The sequence below is a fragment of the Polistes canadensis genome, unplaced genomic scaffold (genome assembly GCF_001313835.1).
Source record: "Polistes canadensis isolate GaletaPanama2010 unplaced genomic scaffold, ASM131383v1 scaffold_309, whole genome shotgun sequence".
NCBI classification, from domain to species: domain Eukaryota; kingdom Metazoa; phylum Arthropoda; class Insecta; order Hymenoptera; family Vespidae; genus Polistes; species Polistes canadensis.
This window is the reverse complement of record NW_014569856.1, coordinates 137,897-160,286: the sequence shown is the minus strand read 5'-3', so window position 1 is coordinate 160,286 and position 22,390 is coordinate 137,897. Positions and strand designations below refer to the sequence as shown.

The following is a 22,390-nucleotide window of genomic DNA, read 5'->3' as shown; positions in this document are numbered from 1 at the left end:
TATATTGCAAAAATTTAATATTCAATCATATATATATATAATTAATTTGTTTGACTTATTTTAATATTAAATATTAAAAATATATTAAAAAGTAATATTAATTATAATAAAAAATATCTAGAAATAAAATGTAATATTTGGATTAGATGAATTTACAAAATTCAAAGGTTGGTAGAACTTTTCGTTATCTGACATTCCTGATTGTCACTACTACGACGCTCAAATTTTTCTAGTAAAGGTTATGTTTGACGTAAGCATAATATATAATTTTTCAATTGAGCTTTTCTTAGAAAAAGAAAAGTAAAAATTAAAGAGAATTAAAGAAAACGAATAAAAGTTGGATATTGTGAATTTTACACGTGCGAGGATGTGTCTAGTACGATAAGTACACGTTTTTATTTTTTTAAACAATATTTTCCTTGTTCCGATAATATACCGTAAAAAGAATTTTAAGTAAACGATGGAAGACTCTTTCCGTATAATTTATGCACTTTGCATTATTTTTATTCGATTTCCATTATATTATCTTGCCCCGGTACAAAATAACTTCAATATGTACAATGACACAAATTTATGTAATACTTCAATCAAAGATTTTTTGTACAAGTCGGAATACACTAAGGAATGTAATTCATTTAAGTATCATGAAGAATTAGGTAAGCATAGTGTTACCCTAGATAATGCAAAAGAATTTTTGTGTCTTGGAATATACGACACCGCGTACAAACTCTGTCAATACGAAGAAATCGAACGATGGGATAAAATCTTTCCTGATCAGAAACAATTTGACTTGAAAATTGGAGATTTAGTAAAAATTTACCAAACAAATGGATCCACTACGAATTCCATAAATTTTTGTAATGATTTAATAGGATATACACCTAAGTATGATAAATTAAAACCAATACTTTCTAAATTGATGGCTAAATTTGAGACACCGCAACTATGCTTTAGTATATGCTTCGATTTAGAAAGTAAACTAAGGACTCCTTTGTGTGCGATATTGGCATGGATTAACAAAATAGATCAAGATATTACTGAGAAACTTAAAAATGATTCTAATAAAGTCAATGGAGTTGATAAAAAAAATGAAAGTTTAAAAAATAAACAAGAGAATCATAAAGATCAGCAAATTATGCAACACGAAACAGCAGACAATCGCAAACATTTGGAAAACAAAAGAAAAGAAAACAAAATAACAGAAAACAAAATTCACAATAGCGAAACATCTGCTGCTTCTATTATCTCCATAAATAATGTGAAAAAAGATAATATTACTAATAATAGTAATAATAATAAACAATTGCCATTAAGTAAAGAGAATCGAACAAAAACAAGTGATGAATCAAATTTGATAAAATCTGATCCTACGATTAAGACAACTCTGCAATCAACATTTAATACTGTAATAAACAAAAATAATGAGTCTCAGGATAAGCTAACTGCTTTGTTAAATGAGGCCGATAAAAAGCTGGTAGATGATAATAATAACAGCCAAGAACCACCTCCGAATCTTGAAGAAGATGACTCTAAGAGTATAAAGAAAGACAAAGTAGATCCAGAGAAAGATTCGATAACTGAAAAATATGTAACACAAGCAGTTACAGAAACTAAATCTACAGAAGCTTTTGATAATGCAAAAATCATTAGTACTACAGAATCTATTGTTGCAGTAGATAATAATTTGAGTGGATCTGACCCTCAGAAGAATGGTAATTATTATTATTATTAATATTGACGTTTATATCAATAATTATAAGTTAACACTTTGTCGTCCACTAGTATCGGAAACAAATCTATCATACAATTGTTAGACGACAAAGTTCTGATAAAATTTTTCATTATATTACCTATTTTTGTTTTTGTTTTTTAGTTCCGACAGAGGGCATAAGCCAACCTGGTAGCGTAGGTAAGATGAAAGTATACTTTAATAAATAATACATGAATTATAATATATAATTAATTTTTTTCATAGACAATCCAAGCGAAAGTATATCTGAGCCATCCAAACAAAGAGCTCATTTTGAGAACGACGAAGAGTCCCACTTTCTTTTTTATTTTGCCGTCATATCAATTGGTTTTATTGGTGGCTATACTGGATATCATAATAAGAAAAAGGTATGCACATAGTTAATCAATTTTATATTTAATTCTTTCGATACAATAATACATTTATTTTTCGTTTTGGTATATTTCATTTTGTAGTTACTGGCGATTGTGTTGAAAGGACGTAGGTCAAAAAATAATCGTGGTAGACGACGTTCTAGTAGTCCCAAATATCGTAAACTCGATTGCACATTAGAAGAAGCAGTTACCTCGCAGTGTAATGCAAATGTCACCCATGTTATATATTAATACGAATGGTATGTAAAATAATCTATCACATTGCATATTAAGGCACCATTTTCGGTATGATAGATTTTTTACTCAAGCATCTTCCTTTTATTTTTTTTTTTCTTTTTTTTTCTTTTTAAATATTCTTACTGTTTCACAATGAGACAGGTAATTATGGTGAGGGATCACAGTTTTCTTTTTTTTTTTTTTTCTTTTCTCACAATGTAATATAATAATATTTATAAAATAATATATCAATTTTGCGATCGTATGTACATTGTGTCTCATCGAAACTAATGTAGCAGAATGTTCCTATTTAATATTATTATGATGCAAAAGTATTTTAGCTAATCGGGTGTTTCTATTTGAACAAAAACAAAAAGACAAAAAAAAAAAAAAAGAACAATCTTTTTGTATAAAATTTATTTTCATTTAATCTTACGCATCGAAATTGCTATGATACAATTTTGTACTTTTTCGAGTATTGGGTTTTGTAGATATCAAATGTTTGCTTAAACGTATGTTTTATTTGAGACATTAGGGGTCTCAATGTCGGACTATAGTAGGCAATATAGTCCAATTCTACTTAAAGTGCAATTCCATGTCTCTGTGTCGGCAAAATTTTTAATATATAAGATTACCAAACAATATAGCACTAGAAGGATCATTATTTTCTGTATATATTGAACGATGCATGATAACAGAATATCAATGTTATCCGCCATGTTTACGATATATTAGGCATATTAAAGAGAACAAAAACAAAATTGCATAACATTTGATCAAATAATATTTTATGGAATATATTAAATAGTAGTATCGTAGAGAAAATATTTGTCTAGAGAGAAAAATTGAGTTTAAATAGCTTAAATGATGATATCGATATATATTTGCGTATATTGTTGTAAAATTATTTGCGTATAATTGATGTAAAAAATGATAGTAAAAGAGAAAATATTTCTATTGTTTCCTTAATTAATATATAATGTTTTGATGGACAAATTTTCACGTTTATATGTCTATTCTTGATGGTAGTAAAGTTATTTAGTTCGTAGTAAAGTCTCCCTTTTTCAATACGGTGTAATATCAGTGATTTCATTTCTTTTGAAAAAAAGAATGCCGTCCACTTACACACGATTAAAACATACGAAAATAATATCACTGTCGCATAATACCTGTGTGTTAAGTGTCTAATGACAGTTTGACCATTCATATTATATGCACAAATTGTTACGTGGATACTTACGATGATATAATGTATTTTAATCATAGTTACAGTTTCTGTGAAATGTTCCCAAAATAAACTTACACATACTTTAATCCACTTTAGTATAAGTGAATATTCAAAAAAAGGTATTTATTTTTTATTTCTAATAATTATTATTCTCCAAATAATTAATTATCAACCAAGATGAATGTTAAGAAGAAATAATTCCATAATATCATTGTTTGTAGTTATTTTATACGATTATAATTATTATAAGTTACATAAAATCTGTATACATGACTATTTACATATATTATTACTGTTTATTGTAACAGTATTATTATATTTATATGATACCTTGGTAGTTATTTTTTACCGTTTAAGAATATGTCTAGATGAATATTTATATAGATTATTAATTAACAAATTTCTATTTGAATAAATGATGAATGTACATTTATTTTGATTAAACCATCGACAAAGTGGATTCCTACGTGCTGGCTTTATTCTTCGCAGATAGCAATTATTAATGATTATTTGCTATGGTAAGCACAAATTGTTAACAACAATAATTCAATTTTAAAATTAAATGGTATAGCTAAAAATCATCTGTTTTTTTCGGTTGTAATTTCAACGTTAAAATTGATATTATAATTCAATAGTTATTTATGTTTCAATCGTCTAAACAATAAACTGCATCAGCAGTATGTTGTTTTATCCAACTTAAATAATCCGTAATTTTCACATATATACCAGGTACACCTTTATTAGCACAACCTAATCCCCAAGAAACTATACCTAAATTAAATATTTCATTTATTTTAATTTCAATTTATATGAGAAATTAAATTATATACAATTTTTCTTACCGATTATTTCATACTTCGCAATTGTTTTTTCGATAAAAATTGGCCCACCACTGTCACCCTATAATTGTAAGATTGTTTTGTTTTTTATGACGAATGTATGCATTCATTTTCATAAAAAATATACATATCTAACGTATCTAAAAAAATACTAAACCTGACAGGCATCGGTATTATCTTTGTAGGCGCACATTACGGAATTTGTTAAGTAATTTCCAATAGAAGTGTTTTTACAAGAATTCAATGACAGTATAATTAAATTAGTTTCACGAAGAAACTTAGAAGTTGTTCCATTAACAGCAACTATTCCCCAGCCTGTTACTTTGGCTGTTTTACCACTGTAATCATCATCTATAACAAAAAATAATGTTATTGTTAATACTAAACTTATATCAAACTTAAAATCAAATCTTTTTACATCGATCTAAATAAATATTTAAACAAATCATAAGTTTCAAAAGTAAATCTTATTAATTATATTAAAATATAATTAAATGTTTCTTTTTTTTTTAAATATCTGTCAAATTAATAGATATCCAAACAAGTTAAAAATATTTTAAAATATAAATAAAAAAAAATATATTTTACCTTTATTGGGAAGGCAGATAGGTTGCAAATGATTGTCGTATTCAACTGGCTCTTGTAATTTGATCAATGCGATATCATTAGTATCATGTATAACTTTACTCGTAAAATTTTCATGTAAAATTGTTTTGCTGATAGCTACAACGTATCCATCTTCTAGATCACTTACATCGTGAATTCCTAATCCTACAGTAATATCGTTTGCCTTTGTCCTATTGGAATTAAATTGATGAATTTCAATTGAAAATAAAATTGATAATAAAATGAGGAAAATTGATTAACCATCTAACACAATGGCCAGCTGTTAACACGTATCGATCATTTATCAATGCACCGCCGCAATGAATAGCTCCTCTCTTAAATAAAATAACGATCCATGGAAAATCATGTGGCTTTGAAATCTTTCCACCTATTATACGATTAGACAAACCCATGGATGATAGGCCGCAATCTGACATTGTTAATAAAAAATGGGATATAATACAGTTATTTATGAACATTTTTAGAGATGATTTTAAAAAAAAATTAAATATGTTTAGACCAAAAATAAAAGTAGAGTAAATACAAAACAATTTTTATGATATATACATTTGAAAGAAAATATAAAAAGTAATGGCTTTTTTTTGTTATAAGAAAAAAATTAAAAGTTTATACAAATTTTTTATTTATTTAGAGATTCTTTAAAAAACAAGGGAACAATTAAAAATACATTATTATGCTATGTAAATTATGTAAAGAATTTTTAAAATATCGCTTTTTTTCGTATTAAAAATTTTAAGTTTCGAATGAAGATTTATTTTTTTATTCATCGAAAAAATATATATTTTGCTTGGTCTAAAAAATATTATAAGTATTTTAACGTGACATATGTAAAATATATGTGAAAAGAAGTTTAAATATCAAAAAACATTTACCACAATCCGAATCAATGTTCGATTGAATTACTTTTGCCTGAAAAATATAATTTCGAATAATGAGTAAATTCTAATCAAAATGATTCGATATATATGATCTTAAAGTTTACTAACTTTGCAAACTACATTAATTACAAGTAAAATTGTAAGTCCTAATAGGCTCACTGATAATAATTTCATCCCTTGTACTTTCTTCTGTGTTTAAACAACAACAAAAAACACCCGTTCGTTTTGAAGCGAATTCATAAACTAGTTAACAAAGTTCTATGACAATAATCGATACGTTGATTCGTATCGAATCGAAAGATAAAAAAATAATTACGTGCCGTATTCGTTTATGTAGTAGTAATTGCATTTATAACTTTGAAGAATTAACTGGTGTATTAAATTGGTCCAAGTAACGTACATGTAATTGTTCATTTGTTTATATTTATTAAATATAATTTTATATAAAAATATTTTCTAAACAAATAAATAAACTCCTGACACTCTCTTTATATATCAAATTTTGATATTATTATAATTATGATTTATTACAAATTAACGAAGCAGGGGTAACGAGTTAATAAATAATAAACAAAATATCATTAATAAAAAACAATGTGTGTGCTCCTTCTATTCGTTTTCGTGATTATTTGGATCCATTTTACTTGTTGTTGTCTTTGAATGCATTAAAGTGAAAAATAAATGACTGGTTAAACTCGTATAGCGGGATCATCTGGGCCCGCATCTTGACAATTACCGTACTGAGACGACAAATGCAGTTTATTTGTGTTCGTAAATCCGTTCACGATGCAGATTTGCAACTGTAGGACAGATCTCATTTTTCCTTTTACTCGTCACATGAGTGACGCTCAACGTAGTTAGTAACCGGTTCCATCAAATGGTCCCGTTAGTTCATTTCTGTGACTGGTTCAGCATTTAAAGTATAAAAAAGGATCAGTTCGATGGTACAATTTAAAAAAAATAGAATTTTTTACAATATACCGTTTATAATTATTCATTTTATTACGTATATTTTTATAATATATATATACACATATGCATATAAAAAAGAAACTTAATAATTACAATTCTTAACCACACTTGTATTTATCATTCCGTAAGAATGAAGTCGAATAAAATAACGCAAAGTGTTAATATATATGACACGAGTGAATTTTATATTTATAAATTATGAATATCGTAAAAAAACAATTGAAGAGTATAAATACATAAATAACATTTTTCAATGAATTGAATCCTATTATACTCACAATATCAGTTTCATATATAAAACAAATAAGTTTTCGAATAAATATATAATTCGAATTGAACAATAAGATAAATGGAATAATTAGAAGTTAACGATAAGTTAAAGAAAATGATGTGTTTAATTGTTGTCGCAAAAGCAACCATCTTTCGAATTATTTAAGATCCAATCTAAATAATTGGTAATTCTGGTATAAACACCAGGGTACCCTGGTCGTGCACATCCATTTCCCCAGGAGACGATGCCGATAATTTCGTATCTTTTATCTTCTCGTTCGGTTATCAGTGGTCCACCACTATCACCCTATAATAATATGATAATAATAATAAATAATAATATGATAAAGACATACACACGTAGAGAACGTTTCATATTTCTCATAGATGATTATAAGATACCTTTGTTGTTTGTATTAAAATTCACGTTAATTATTACCTGACAAGAATCTTTCTTTCCATCTGGATATCCCGCGCATAACATGTTATCAGAGATCATGCGAGGACTGTAACTGGTATTTCGACAATCCTGCAAGCTCATAACCGGAACTTCGACTTTTTGAAGTAAACAGGATGGCTTACCTTCTTCTTGTAGTGTACCCCAACCAGCTGCAATTGCCTTCGATCCAATGTATTCGTTTTCTGAATCAATCAAAACCATAATTTTTATCAACTTACTTAACTTTCTCTCCTCGACTATAATAATACGATAAATGAAACCAACAGATGTGGATTATTGTCGAGGATCGAATAAAATGATATATTTCAATATGAATTCGTCAATGAAGGATCTCGTAACTAAATTCGATTACATCCTATCGTAATCTTTTATTACGCAGTTGTGTAAGTTTATTCGATCGAGAAAGGTACCCGTATACCGACAAATTTATGCGTATTGCATATTATGCACCGCAATCTTCAGTGCAATATCCAACCAAGTGACGATCAAACAAGTTGCGCGTTTGCAGAATTTGCGCAACAATCGATCACTTAAGATTTTCATTGCGAAATTAGGTAACTTTTGTTTTTTTCAAAATCATATTAAATTATATTTATAACTAGCTTCATACTTCATATCGAGACAACCCTAAGAAATTTGATAAATTTAACATAATTTGTGCATGTGAGTGACACTCATTCGATAGTTACCGTCCCTTTGAGTTAACTTAAAAATCATTTATTCACCTTTTTTATTTGGTAGACATATCGGACGTATCGTATCACCGAACGGAACTCTGTCGTTAAGTTGAAGAAGTGCTATGTCATTATCAAAGTTGAGGAAACTGAAATCCCCGGTTAATACTCGAACGACGTATCTTGTTTCAAGACTTTTATCGATACACCTGTCGTGTTCACCGAACGTAACCTTGATCATGAACCACATAAACCTGAAAAGAAAACTGAAAGGATTGATCAAATCTGATAAGGAAATAAAATAAATCGATGTCATTCTTTTTATCAGATCAAATTTTTCCCCATGTTGAAACGTGTTTGAAATGCGTTTATTATCATGTGATTGTACTTACCCCTTAACGCAATGTGCTGCGGTTAATACGTAACGATCATTAATCAGACTACCACCGCAATAAAATTTATTTAAATAGGATAATCTAACCATCCATGGTAATTCGTTCATTCGCGTTGTTTGACCACCCACGATACGACTCTCATCATTTTGTAATCCACACGCTAAATCCAAAAATAAGTAATAACAAACAGAAACAATATAAACACACTTACAATTTGTATTTAGTAAAAATTTATACTTAGTACAAAATTTTCATAATAATTAACAAAAGAGAGAGAGAGAGAGAACAAAAAATAATATATTACTAACAGCAGTAACACGGTGCAGGTGGTTCTTTAAGGTTTGGTGGTTTGTTGCCGAAAAGACCAAAAAAGTTTTTTATATTCTCGCCGATTTGTCTCGCCTAAAATTATTTCAAATAGAAAATTTCAATCTATCGCGCGAAAATAATATTAATTTTATATATATAAAACAAAACAAAATATTTTGTTGGTTTTTTGTTGTTGTTAAATTGATAATACGCTTACCTGACATTCCTTTCGAATTAAAAGAATTGCGATGAATCCAAGACACCAAAGATACTTTTTCATTTTTTCTAAACAAATTTTTATTATTTCTTTCTATTTTTTTGTTTTTTTGTTTTTTAATTAGACAAATTTCGATTGAAAAAAGATGATATTGATTTTGTTTGATGAAATAATAGAAGGTCACCGTGCGGGGACCGTCATGAAAAAGTCACGGATATGTCCCTGACACGGAGTTACTATCGCCAGTGTCCCAGGTAGACTGAGAAACACCGAGGTCGAAGAAGTAATTGGTATTCGGGCGGGGAAGGAGGCCGATCACGAACTGGTCGCCGACCGGACGACAAATGATCAGTTCACGTTCATGTTCATGGTCGAATCACTAAAAATTCTTATTGATCAATCCAATTAATTCTACGCAAAATTCGGTATACACAATTCAAACAATTATTACCACAAACATTGAATATATTTTATTGTTGTTTAAAGTAAAACAATTTATATCGAACGCAAAAATTACTTTGATCGGTTTTACATTATTTTGCATTTCATATATAAATATATACAAATAATAATTTTGTTTATATTAATTAATTTCAAGCTCTTATAATTAGTCAGGTATATTTTTTATATAAATCATAAAAAATTAATATTAACAATAATGTATTTATAAAAACTATACAAAATTATTCAAATTATATTATTTTTATAACTGAACAATATAAAATTATATATTTCGTATTATTATATGTGTAATTATTTTATATATATATATATACACACACACCACACATACACACATATACAGAAATACACGCATATATTTATTTAGCTATAAAATGCCAAATTTATTCGACAATCTCAGATAGTAATAAACTTTTTTACCTGTTCATTCTCCGAAATTGCTTATAAACAGGCTTACGAGTGGGTTGGATCTCTCTCGGGAAGTATACTTCATCGAGGCAACCCAAAAAGCTGCCTCGAAAGGACGTACACATTATGCAGATTTCTGCTCGTGGAACCGAAGGAAGTTGTTTACGCGAATTCTTTTTGATCTCACTGTATGCGCATGCATACATAAATACTTCCCTACGTGATTTGGTACCGTTTGCAAGGTAAGAGTTATTTAATACGAATATGTTTTAACAATTTTCCATCATAGTTTATATAACAAAATAATCTATTTTATTATTATTACAATTCCTATCTAAAATTATTATTATATTAAACCCTAAAACTAGAATAAAGTTGAAAATAATTATCAAATTTTAGAAATAATTTCATATCACTGTTAATTATTTTTAACATCATTATATTTAACGATATATACTAACACACTTTTTATTTTTATTTATTTATTTATTATCATTTTAATCGATACTGAACGATAAGTATTCCGATTCGACAATAAACCGTTATACTCGACAATATTATTCCAGGAACGTTTGAGTATTGTACCGTACGATTCTAACGTGTAAAATCCACACAGACACACTTTTGAAAACGGTCGTATTTTAATTCACGACAGATATAAATTTGTGTCATTGTATCATCTTGAAACTTTCTCGGTTTTAACTGTCGTTTCTATTTCATAGAAATGGAAACTCCCAAATGTTCGGTCATTTGAAATGAAGTAATGTAGTCAAATGAAATGGAAGTAGAACGTTAATTAACACAGAGACAGCTTTCCTTTATATTTGCGTTGATCCAATTCAAATATCTTGCAACTCGAGTATAAACTCCTGGATAACCAGGCCTACCACAACCAACTCCCCACGAAACTATACCTAAAAAGAAATGATTTCATAATAAATTGATAATAAATCAAAAAATTAGCCTACAAGTGATCTCACAATTTTTCGTATTTTATATTTAAATAAGCTTGTGACACTGTGTGATTTTTTATTATAAATTTAATATGGGACAAGCTATAATAGTTTGAAATTTTTATTTAAAAATGTAAGATTTTTTAAGAATAAAACTTACCTGCTATTTCTAATTTATCACCTTCGTATACGAGAAGTGGCCCACCACTATCACCTTGACAAGAATCTTGAGTACCTTTACCAGCGCAAATCATGTTATTTGTGATTCTATTCGCTCGATATTTCATTTTTCGACACTGTGTCAAACTCCATACAGGTACTTGCACTTCGTGAACCTTTCCTGGTAACATTCCTCCTTCCGATGTTCGTCCCCATCCAATGACAGTTCCTTCTTTGCCAGCTGGATCAGAATCTGAATAAATATAAGGAATTTTAAATAACTGTTACATAAATAATTATCTTGTTTAACACGTTAATAACACTGTTATTGCATATAACATAAATATGTATTAAATAAAAATCTAAATATTGAAAAATAAATTAATATATTTACGTTAATAAATAAATATTTGATTAATTTTTAATAACACTTACACTGTTCACACAAAAAAAAAAGACATAATTATATTAATAATTATTAATTTAATTAATTTCTATTAGACAAAAGTAATTTATAAAAAAAAAATATCTTATTTTACAATATCAATGTTTCATAACGTTTTAATATATTATAAATAAAATCAGAGATACCAGCTTGAGGTAGACACACAGGTCTAACAGTTTTCGTAAATTTGACAGGTTTACGAAGTTTAAGCAAAGCCACATCGTGATTAAAAGAATTCATATCGAAATTTCGATGACGTATAACTGCACTAATTGCTCTCATTGTTGCAACACCATCTGTATTTACATATTGATCATAATCACCGAGTATTACACGAATTTTCGTTCGTTTCAAACTGAAAGGAAAAACAAAACAACGCGAATATAAAATTGTACGTTTTTTTTTTTCATTTTTTTTTGCTCTTATTGATTAATCATTTATTTAAATACATACTTTCTTACACAATGAGCAGCTGTAATAACGTAATCATTATTAATTAGACTCGCACCACAATGAAAACGTCCATCATAAACCAAACGAGCTACCCATGGATATCTGTTTGGTATTGTTGGTCTTCCACCAACTATACGATTTTCTTGATTTGTTATACCACACTCTGATCAAACAAATTATTTAACAATTTTATATTAAAAGCATATAATTTAATTTTGATTTACAACAACAACAAAAAAAAACAAAATAAATATTTTAATTTATCATTCCGTGAGATAAATTAATTATTACTCAACGAATAAAATTCAATTTTGTTAATACTCTTCTTCTTTTTTTTTTTTTCTTTTAATGCATTGTTGCATTCTCTCGCGATTAAAAAAAAAAATAATTATATATATTTATTTAATATAAAAATATATTTATATAATAATAATTTACCGCACGTGCAATTTCGTGTAATTTCATCGTCATCGACGCCTGCGGTGATATCAATGCCAAATAAATCATCGAACAGGAACTTTCCGGTACGAATAGAAGATCGCTGAAAAAAATAATTACGAGGTGATATCTATGCGGGAAGTACGCTCACTTTTCAAAGTAAATTATTAACAGGAACGTGCCAGACAGGGGAAAGTGACAATGATTCGAATTGTGGGTCAAGGTCTTCCTCGTAAAATCGACATTCACGTAGCTAAGCAAAGGTTTTATCCATCCGAGTATTACGTGTGTACGTATCATTTGTCATAGTTCGGTTAATTAATATCCCAATCATGTTTAATGTATGTTCAAAATATTTCATTTATAAGATCCGATTAAAAAATTGGATATCCATTAAAAAAGAAACAATATACTCACGGTTTTGTTCCACGTCAAAGGTTCAAGGTCAAAACTTTGTACGTATACTCCTTGCAGTTTGATAAAAAGGAGAATGAAAATCTTGAGCTTGAACAAACGCAAGTTCATCTTTCGTAGCACCAAATATTCTTTCGAATATAATCGATTTATTTTTCATTGATAATACACGTATAACACAAACATTAATTTCACGTATGAAGATCCGACGTTGTCTCTCGTATTTGTCTTTTGATATCTGATCAAACACAGAGAATTGAAGTGATATGTAAATTAGAAAAATAATCCTTTGAAGTATCACGAAAGATAAGCAAAACTTTGTAAGATTTGCAATGATCATCGAGCTCTTCTGATGCATACGCTTTCACCGTGGCACCAAAAAGACAGCAAACTGTTGGCCAATCAAGACTCAAGCCTTACTCTTTACGTTCACGAAGAAAGTTCCTCTTCCACTCTATCGATTTGTTGCCACTCTTCCGTCCATTTCATTCAGTATGCATCGTCGTAGTTGTCGTAGTCGAATGTTGTATTCAATTTCTTGTTATTTCATTTGCAAATTTCGTCACTTTCATAAAACTATTTATTTTTCGAATAAAACGTTTGTTATTGTCAAGCATTGTTGTTCCAATCTCAATCGAATTTCTCTTTCTTCTTTGGTTACTTTTCTTCAACTTTTTTTTTTCATAAGATTTTACTTTCCATTGAACTAAATTCGAAATTATCAGAAACAGTCTTCTAAGTTTTTTGTTTTTACCATCAATAAAACTCGACTCTTGCACTGAACTAGACTAGACGAGTACTAATCGTTACAGGTTCGTCTCATACACGAATACATGAAGCATAGTCACTCTCTCTACTACTATTTCCCACCATGATACACTACCATACATACCTTAGGATTCATGCTATCGAGTTTGTTAAACCCCACTCTCGAAATTCGAGTTCACACTCCGTGTACTACTTTTGATTAATTTCTCTTTCACGAGTGATACTTTTGAAATAATTTCGTTGATTTTAACGTTTTGAATTTTTCTATCCAAATATTAAATTTAATTTCTTATAAATATATTCTTGTGTTGTTTCAATAAATCACGAATAAAGTTCAAAGACATTTATATTGCATGGAATAATTACGAATTTGATGAAATCATTTGTTGCGTGTCGAGAGAGAATCGTTGAAAATGATTGCGTGCTTATTATTACGTTCGATAATTGATCATAGACATCGAGGGGGGAATCTCCCCATTCAGAAGAATCTCGAGTTTGTCGTCAACGGTTCGATGGTTTCACTAACCCACATTTTATCGTTGAAAGCAAAACGTTTCAGACTAGTGACCCGGTTTTCGTTATTGTCGCCTTCGCGTACCTTTAAAAATATTTCTTCCGCTACTTTACGGTTGTTTCTTATCTTAAAAATATCAAGAAAAATGTATAATCAATAATATATATTTCACACACTTTACTTATGTTTATTTTTTAATAAATAAAATATATTAATCCTCAATGAAACAAGGCGTCACATATCTCTATTACCTAAATATAATATTATATTAATAAATTTATATATTATATAATAATTCGACTAGATTTGTATAGTTACATAAGCGTTACTTAATTAATTCAAAATAACAATATTAACAAATTCTACGTTTTTTTAACGTCTACTTTTGTTTCCTTATTTTTCTTTTTCATTTTTTTTTTTTGAGATCAGAACGACAAGACTCTTCTATTACGTGAACTGTCTTATCAAACGTTGTTAGATTATTTTTCACGTTTGAAGAGTACGCGGTGGTGGACATACGCATTCGTTATCAAGATGATCCTTCAACCAACCCATGTAATTGTTTAATCTCGTATATATTCCAGGAAAATTCGGTCTTGCGCAACCACGACCCCAAGATATTATACCTAAATAATTACATATAAATGAATATAAATATATTATTCATATATTATTTAATATTAAAATATTTGTTGACTTACCTATTACTTCCAAATGGCCGTATGATCCTTTCACGTGAAGTGGACCACCACTGTCGCCCTTTTAATGTGTGTGAATAATTTGATTAATATTAATATAAAAATGATTTACAAAACGTATCATGTATTGTATAAATATAATTTATATTAAATTAACTTACAAAACATGCGTCACGTTGTCCATCGAGGTATCCAGCACAGAACATATTATCTGTAAGACGATTTTTTTGATACCCAGCTTGATCACATTCTTCCTGAGACAAGATCGGAACATTAACTTTACGTAATTTGTCGCTGATCGGTTTATTTTCACCAATACGTCCCCAGCCAACCACCGTAGCCGTTGCACCAGTATAATCTATAGCTTCTGTAATCGGAACACAGATAACTTGAAAAATTAATTCATTCAATTTAAAACATCGAACGTTTACTCACTGTCTTCTGGTAAACAGGCAGTTCGAACGATACCATCCAATGATACCGGACGATCCATTTCTATAATAGCGATATCATTGTCAAAAGTATACGTATGAAATTCTTCGTGAATAATTATTGATTTGATACGACGAACTATGGCTGTTGAAGCAAGTTTAGTTCGATCACTATCTGCTATCACCAACTTGATTGTCTTGATTTCGAATCTGACATTTGAACAAAAATCGTATGTAATTTTTTAATTTCGGTTTTGTTTAAAATCTTATATTTTTTTTTTAATTAATATATAATATTTAATCGTAAAAAAAATGTTATGTTTACCCTTCCAAGCAATGAGCAGCTGTAAGAATGTGTCTGCGGGTGATCAAACTTCCTGCACAATAAAATACACCCTGTTTGGTCATACTAACCAACCATGGATATTCAAAGACACTTGTCTCGTTACCACCTACTATTCTTGTTTTTCTACCGATCCCACAAACTGAAACACAACAACGAATGTTTTATTCATTAGATTTGTTCAGTAAGTAATTTTTGTTTTTTTTTTTTTCGATGATAAATAATAGCCAATTTTGGTCACATTTGAAATCCGAAATGTTTTAAAAATGATCGTGAACGGTTGAATTTGATAAATTCTAAAAAAGAAACAAATGTTATATATATATGCGATCAATATTAATAATTTATTATTATTATTTTTTGTAAAGTATGTATTGTAATTACCACAATCGTCACAAACGTTCGGTCTTTTTGATGGGATTCTATTTGATGGATCGTAGTCGATGTAAGATGTATCATCTATTGTTGATAGCCTACTATACCCAGTGTTCCTTCCATCAACATGCATTTGAACATTTGTTGTAGTAGCCAATGTGCTTCTACCATTCTGCAACATCTGTAACGTGACGAAACGATCTATCGCATAAATAATCAAATTAACATTTTATTTATTATCATTCATATTTCAATCGATAATTGTGTTATAATTTTAAACAATAAATTACAAGAAATTATTCTAATATAATTTATTTTAAAAGAAAACATTTATATATCGAAATATATTATTACTCACTTTCATAATCACATACATTTATTAAAAAATATTTATGAAGTTTTTAATTCGAAATGATGGCTGGTTAATAGCAACAAGTAGTTGTTATAAATAATATAAAAAAGACAAGGTGTGAGAGAAAGATAAAAACCTCGAATCATTTAAAAATACTAATGTATAATGAATGAAAAATAATAAGATAAAAAACGAAAGTGTTTAAGTTGACCCATAGGAGAAGTTACATTATAAAAAGATTAGGATTTAAGATTAAGATAGAACGAAAGGATGAAAGTAAAGTAGAAAAAGTAAAAACCAAAGAAAAAAAAAACAAAAAAAAGGATCACTTAAATCACTTACCACGCGTGGCAAAGCGTAAACGTAATAGTGCAGACAGAACAGGAGCATGATTTTGCATGGTATTTTCGCGTGACAATCCATAATTATTTTTCTAGATCTAGATTTAAATCTAATCTACATATATATATATATATATGTATGTGTGTGCTTGTGTAAATATATATATATATATATATATATATATATAAGTTTCTATGTGAAAAACGCCTGTTAAGCGTGAATTCGCGTTTCAAGATTCGCGTAAGGGCACGTAAGCTGTTGGCTGTATTTGCGTGCTTATGCCAGGTGTGAAAAGGTATTAAAGGTGTCGTCGAAGTTTTGCCGTTTTATACTAAATTATAACTAATGAAGCATGGCTGTAAGTGGGGATCGACAGCCTTGAATGCTGCGTTTGCATTGGCAGATGTTGCATGTGACAGCTTTTAAATCACCCGGCTCAACTGGTGCGGTGTCGTCTCACCTGTGTACTCATCCTCAACTCTCATACTTCGCTTATGAGACGCGAAAAAGGTTTCCACGTAGATGATATGTAAGTAAGTATGGTGTATTACTTACCTTCGTCTCATCATCGTGTTATGGCGCAATCGCATCTACCATCAACTACAATCGGCTAACAACCAATGTCAAATAATCACTTTTTCTTTTTCTTTTTCTTTTTTCTTATTCTTTTTCTCTTTTTCTTTTCTATTATTTTTTTCCATTCTTCTTTCTCAGGGATTTACACGAGACTGGATCAATGTCAATTTCGTCAGATACGACGCCAAGATCGCGAAAGTTAAACTCCGAGTTATTTCGATTCATTGACGACTGTGAAAATGTTCTTTCTTTTTTATTCTTTTTTCTTTATTTCGTGAATTATTTTATATATTTAATACACGGATATATATTTTTTGTATTAAATAATTATAAGTATATATTTTAGGAGTGAGATTTTTTATTTCATTTTTCTGATGTGTAGTTTAGTTATTATCGTGAATTGTTCTACATGTGTATTTAATTTAGGTATGTTTTCACTTTTTTTTGGATATTTATATTTATTTGCATTCTTGCATCTATTTTTTTTTATATATATTATATATCTGTAGTATTTTATTGTATTTGCTATATAGTAGAATGTTATTTTGAATTGTTTCTAGTATTTTAATAAAATATTTTCTGTTAACGACAGTTCTTATTAATTTAAAAATTAATTCGTACGATCACAATAAAGTAGATCATTAATTCGTAAACAGAAAAAATTCCATTAATTTTGTTGTCTAAAATATTAATAATTTATCAAATTACGTAGGTTGAGAACGACGACGATCAAGGAAGAGAGAGTGAACATTTGGAAATTTCCATCGAAGATAATTCTCTTTCTTATGGTGCAAATGAAATACCTACTTAAACATATTGTATAACTTTCCATATATGGAACTTCAGCACGCATCAGAGAGACATCTCGCGTGTACGTACGTACGTTCATTGCAGTGATTTCACTTTCACTTACAAATTATTTTCTTCCTTTGGGTTCTCGATAAACGAGTCGTGACGATGAATAACACGAGGAAGAAAACAAAATCGTTCATTTTGGATCTTGATTCGATTATCTCAGAAGATATATCTCTCTCGAAAGATATTATTTACGAAACTTTCTTGCTCGTTAAAACTGCGACACAATGAAATATAACAATGAAATTTTATGACAGTGAAAAGACATTAAGTTGACGATGATTTGGGTCGAGTTTCCCTTGCAACTAACGATTATTACTATCACAATTCATTCAATTCGAATTGAATTACTTTTCTGAATATGTAACACATATTCTCACGAACATAAATTTCCGTGCACGTGTCAGTCATGTATGAAATATTGAAAGTGAAAAGACAGTGGACACATAACTCAAATAAATGATTAATAAATTCACATATGAAGAGAAAATAATTTTTATACATTCATAACAGATAATAAAATAATTTATTTCTGTTTATTATTTATTAATTCGGTTTAATGGATAATTCCTTTAGAATTTTCTGGTTAGATCTGAAAAACAATTGTAGGCAAATTGATTTTGATGATTTTGAATTCTATAAAAATATGTTTTAGAAAATGTTCATAAATATTTGATCTTTGATATGATCAGATCTTATTAAGATGAATGTATTATAAATAAGGTGAGGCTCCCCTGATAAAATGGAAACGGCTAAACAATAAAAAAAAGGTGTATCACCCGCATGAGGGTGTTATGACCCACATACCTTGACCCACTGGCACGCGTTACAGGTGGGGCACAGTCATCCGTTCTGACGCATCTTATCTTAGGTACTTTGTTTAAACCAGAGTTCTGATAAGGTAGGTAGATTGTACGTAAGCTTTGACGACCTTCTTGGCTATCGAAGATTAACGAGCGAGAAAGGACGAAAGGCGTGCTCGTTTTAACGCTCGGTCGATCAATCTCCAAGTGATCGTTCCATTTCGTTTTGTTTCTTTCCTCGTGCTAATAAACGTAAATAAAAAAGAAAGAAAAGAAACAAAAAATTCGATGTAGAAGAAGAAAAAGAAGAAGAATTTATTAGTCGTTCTATTTCTATGGGAATCTAAATAATAATATTAACTAAAAAGAAAAAAGAAAAGTAGAGAAACTAGAAGGAATGAAATATTATCGTAGTCATCATCATCTGGGTCACTGGTCCTTAGATATGTTATGTTTTCTTTTTTTTTGTTCGTTTGTTTGTTTTTTATTTCTATCCGTCTCTTCCTCGTTTTACAATTAAAGAGAAATCATGGGACGGTAATCTTGAAGAGAGATTAAATTTTAATAATCTCAACCGGTCATAAATTTTCGATCGTATATAGATAATATATATCTGTCCGGTTAGTTCGCGTTAAATTAACATACGACTAGCCTAAATTTCTCACTCCTGCCACTCGTCCATCCACTATTCCGTATAAATAAAGTTGTGAGACGGAAGTCGAGTCTTGTGTGAAAGTCTGCGTTGTCGTGAACGCGTTAAACCATCGTCAGGTATATCGATTCGCGATTATAATTTAATACGGAAAATTTCATTCAAATTGTTCGTGGAATTGTATATAACGAAGTAACGTATACCGAAATAATAGTGATAGATTCGTTTGTGTGTGTGTGTTAGTTGGTGCGTGTTTTAATGGTGCAAGGGATAATAATGTACGTTAAGATTTTATTTGTTGTAATATTGTTAGGTGTATTCGTTAGGGCATCTGATAACGAGGTATGTAAAAATCTATTTATGCAAATATATCATTTTTATAAATTATCAATTCGCGTTTAATATTAATTTTACGAAATTATTATCATAGACGAGATCTAACGATAGATTCAACTTTACAACCAAGGATACAAATATTACCGATGATAAAGGATTTTTTGATTGGCTTTATGCATTAATTGGCAGACCGATACCAACCGCAACACCAATACCAGAAATAATTGAATCTCAGAAATGTCTTTCGTCCTGCGGTATGTAAAAATAATTACTTCCTTTTTTTTTCTTTTTTTAATTGTAAATTTTGTCGTCGTGCGTTATTAATATTGATATGAATGTATTTCATTATTTGATCAGGTGGAACAGTTTATCAATTTTTATAATAAAGAAAAAGAACAAAAAATTGTCGGTCGTTTATTTTAAAGTAATCAAATTACGACTTAAAAAGTAAAATAGAAAATTATTTATAGAATACTTCTGAACTATATTTCAATTTTAGATTCATCGAAATAGTCACCTCTTGATTTCAGTAGTTATCACTTCTGCGATCTTGTTTTGAAATAATTTGTTTTAAGAAATACTGAATTATAGATGCGATTCCCAAAAAATATGTGATCAATGTATTGAAAATAGAATTTTTGGATGAATAATACATTCGAATTGAACATAATTAATAACTTTTTGAACAAACAATTAATTTCTAATGTACATAATACTATGAACAACTGGATACGATATTAATTTAAATCAACCATATATCATTTTCTAATATTATTGATCAAATACGTAAAATATGAATTTCAATAATAATGTTATTTTTTTCAGTGTGTGGTTTGACAAACACACAGAACCGAATAGTGGGTGGTGTCGAAACGAAAGTAAACCAATATCCGTGGATGGCATTGTTAAAATATAAGAAACGTTTCTATTGCGGTGGATCTGTTATAAATTCAAGATACGTTTTAACAGCAGCTCACTGCGTTGACAGGTATGTTCCACGTCACTTCCTGGATCTAATCTATCCCAGATCTTAACTTTACTTTTCATAATTGATTTCATTGTACGATTTCTTTATAGATTTGATCCAAGTTTAATGTCCGTCGTTATTTTGGAACACGATCGAAATTCTACTACGGAAACCCAAATACAAGAATATAAAGTGGAACAAGTTATAAAACATAGTGGTTATTCATTCGTTAATTTTAACAATGATATAGCTTTAATCAAATTGAACAGAGTTATCACGTTTGAAGGTTTAATGAGACCTGTATGTTTACCGGACAAAGGTACATTTTTAAGATTTTAAACAAATACGTACAAGGTCTATATAAATATTTGTTAGAACTTAAATGTCCAATATTCGATGTACTATTTTATGTAATTTTATTTTTAATTATGCGGCTAACAGAATTTTTAATTATTATATTTAACTTTTAAAAATATTTAGTGGTACGTAATTTTGTGATCGTAAAAGTATTAATCATTTGCAATATTAAGATACGATTTTCTTTAGGAAAAACGTATTCTGATTCGATTGGTATTGTTACTGGATGGGGCGCTGTTGAAGAATCAGGATCCGTTTCAAATACCTTGCAAGAGGTTATGGTTCCTATTATCTCTAACAGTGTGTGCCGTTCATTGAACTATCCATCAAAAAGAATTACAGATAATATGATATGTGCTGGATACGCACAAGGAAACAAGGATTCTTGTCAAGTATATCAAAATTCTTTTGATTGATCATTCTAATCGATCATTGATAACAGATTTATTATATTAAAAATGTTTTAGGGTGATAGCGGAGGTCCGTTACATGTTCTTAACGATACTGTTCATCAAATCGTTGGTAAGAATCATGTTGAATTTTATTACACATCTAATTATTCAGATTGTTTATTCAATTAATTTTGTCATACATTATTAAGGTATAGTATCATGGGGTGAAGGATGTGCGAAACCCAAATATCCAGGAGTTTACACTCGAGTAAATCGATACCTTACATGGATTCAGCGTAACACTTTAGACGGTTGTTATTGCTGACATAGAAATATTAATGATCGAAAGAGACTGATCAAAATAATTTTAAATGATCCTAATATTTGCATACGTGATACTCGATAATACTGGACATGACGTTACAGTAAAACAAAACAGTGACAGAGATTATTTATTCATCTATTTATATTAGATTATTTTTTACATTTGTATACAAACATATCAATTATTTATTTTATTATAAAGAATGAAATATATTATTTTAAATAAATTATCGATTGTGTGTGTGTGTGTGAGTGAATCATATGTTGAAGATTAGTATAAAAAATGTTGATTTAAGGATAAGAAATGGAATTATGATCGAAACGGATCAGTTTGTTGAGTGAGTGTAACGGAGATAACATTCGT

General features: G+C 29.1%; 4 protein-coding genes across 4 annotated transcripts; 2 read left to right on the top strand and 2 right to left on the bottom strand.

The window, feature by feature from the left end:
* The first annotated feature begins 180 nt into the window (after window positions 1-180).
* On the top strand, window positions 181-4,004 carry LOC106791455 (trans-Golgi network integral membrane protein 2-like). The gene is made up of 4 exons (XM_014757088.1): window positions 181-1,712; window positions 1,874-1,909; window positions 1,976-2,118; window positions 2,206-4,004. Exons 1-4 carry the CDS (start codon window positions 461-463, stop codon window positions 2,353-2,355), a joined length of 1,581 nt encoding a protein of 526 aa, XP_014612574.1. The 5' UTR covers window positions 181-460; the 3' UTR covers window positions 2,356-4,004.
* Window positions 2,903-9,451, bottom strand: LOC106791452 (transmembrane protease serine 9-like). Its single transcript, XM_014757082.1, has 11 exons — window positions 9,210-9,451; window positions 8,992-9,085; window positions 8,681-8,843; window positions 8,340-8,554; window positions 7,594-7,796; window positions 7,282-7,461; window positions 5,275-5,507; window positions 4,996-5,204; window positions 4,565-4,758; window positions 4,411-4,468; window positions 2,903-4,339 (listed from the first exon to the last, which is right to left on the bottom strand). The coding sequence occupies exons 1-11, from the start codon at window positions 9,270-9,272 to the stop codon at window positions 4,215-4,217; spliced, it is 1,737 nt and encodes a 578-aa protein (XP_014612568.1). The 5' UTR covers window positions 9,273-9,451; the 3' UTR covers window positions 2,903-4,214.
* Window positions 9,452-10,532: 1,081 nt separating this feature from the next.
* On the bottom strand, window positions 10,533-19,058 carry LOC106791451 (transmembrane protease serine 9-like). Its single transcript, XM_014757080.1, has 13 exons — window positions 19,003-19,058; window positions 16,080-16,251; window positions 15,678-15,837; window positions 15,357-15,562; window positions 15,083-15,288; window positions 14,925-14,982; window positions 14,714-14,849; window positions 12,945-13,095; window positions 12,528-12,630; window positions 12,090-12,252; window positions 11,783-11,991; window positions 11,193-11,444; window positions 10,533-10,993 (listed from the first exon to the last, which is right to left on the bottom strand). Exons 2-13 carry the CDS (start codon window positions 16,249-16,251, stop codon window positions 10,872-10,874), a joined length of 1,938 nt encoding a protein of 645 aa, XP_014612566.1. The 5' UTR covers window positions 19,003-19,058; the 3' UTR covers window positions 10,533-10,871.
* Window positions 19,059-19,926: 868 nt separating this feature from the next.
* Window positions 19,927-22,143, top strand: LOC106791450 (trypsin-1-like). The gene is made up of 7 exons (XM_014757079.1): window positions 19,927-19,992; window positions 20,081-20,240; window positions 20,812-20,974; window positions 21,064-21,272; window positions 21,500-21,702; window positions 21,778-21,832; window positions 21,912-22,143. The coding sequence occupies exons 1-7, from the start codon at window positions 19,927-19,929 to the stop codon at window positions 22,025-22,027; spliced, it is 972 nt and encodes a 323-aa protein (XP_014612565.1). The 3' UTR covers window positions 22,028-22,143.
* The last annotated feature ends 247 nt before the right edge of the window (window positions 22,144-22,390 follow it).

Coding starts and splice junctions, on each gene's coding strand:
- LOC106791452 (XM_014757082.1), bottom strand. CDS start 9,272: ATGAAAAAGTATCTTTGGTGTCTTGGATTCATCGCAATTCTTTTAATT. Junction 8,555..8,680: donor GCAGCACATTGCGTTAAGGG/GTAAGTACAATC, acceptor CAATCCTTTCAG/TTTTCTTTTCAGGTTTATGT. Junction 4,469..4,564: donor ATAATACCGATGCCTGTCAG/GTTTAGTATTTT, acceptor TTACAATTATAG/GGTGACAGTGGTGGGCCAAT.
- LOC106791450 (XM_014757079.1), top strand. CDS start 19,927: ATGTACGTTAAGATTTTATTTGTTGTAATATTGTTAGGTGTATTCGTT. Junction 19,993..20,080: donor TTAGGGCATCTGATAACGAG/GTATGTAAAAAT, acceptor TTATTATCATAG/ACGAGATCTAACGATAGATT. Junction 20,241..20,811: donor GAAATGTCTTTCGTCCTGCG/GTATGTAAAAAT, acceptor TATTTTTTTCAG/TGTGTGGTTTGACAAACACA.
- LOC106791455 (XM_014757088.1), top strand. CDS start 461: ATGGAAGACTCTTTCCGTATAATTTATGCACTTTGCATTATTTTTATT. Junction 1,713..1,873: donor ATCTGACCCTCAGAAGAATG/GTAATTATTATT, acceptor TTTGTTTTTTAG/TTCCGACAGAGGGCATAAGC. Junction 1,910..1,975: donor AAGCCAACCTGGTAGCGTAG/GTAAGATGAAAG, acceptor TTTTTTTCATAG/ACAATCCAAGCGAAAGTATA.
- LOC106791451 (XM_014757080.1), bottom strand. CDS start 16,251: ATGTTGCAGAATGGTAGAAGCACATTGGCTACTACAACAAATGTTCAA. Junction 14,983..15,082: donor GACAACGTGACGCATGTTTT/GTAAGTTAATTT, acceptor ACACATTAAAAG/GGCGACAGTGGTGGTCCACT. Junction 12,631..12,944: donor CTTTGACGTGGAACAAAACC/GTGAGTATATTG, acceptor TATTTTTTTCAG/CGATCTTCTATTCGTACCGG.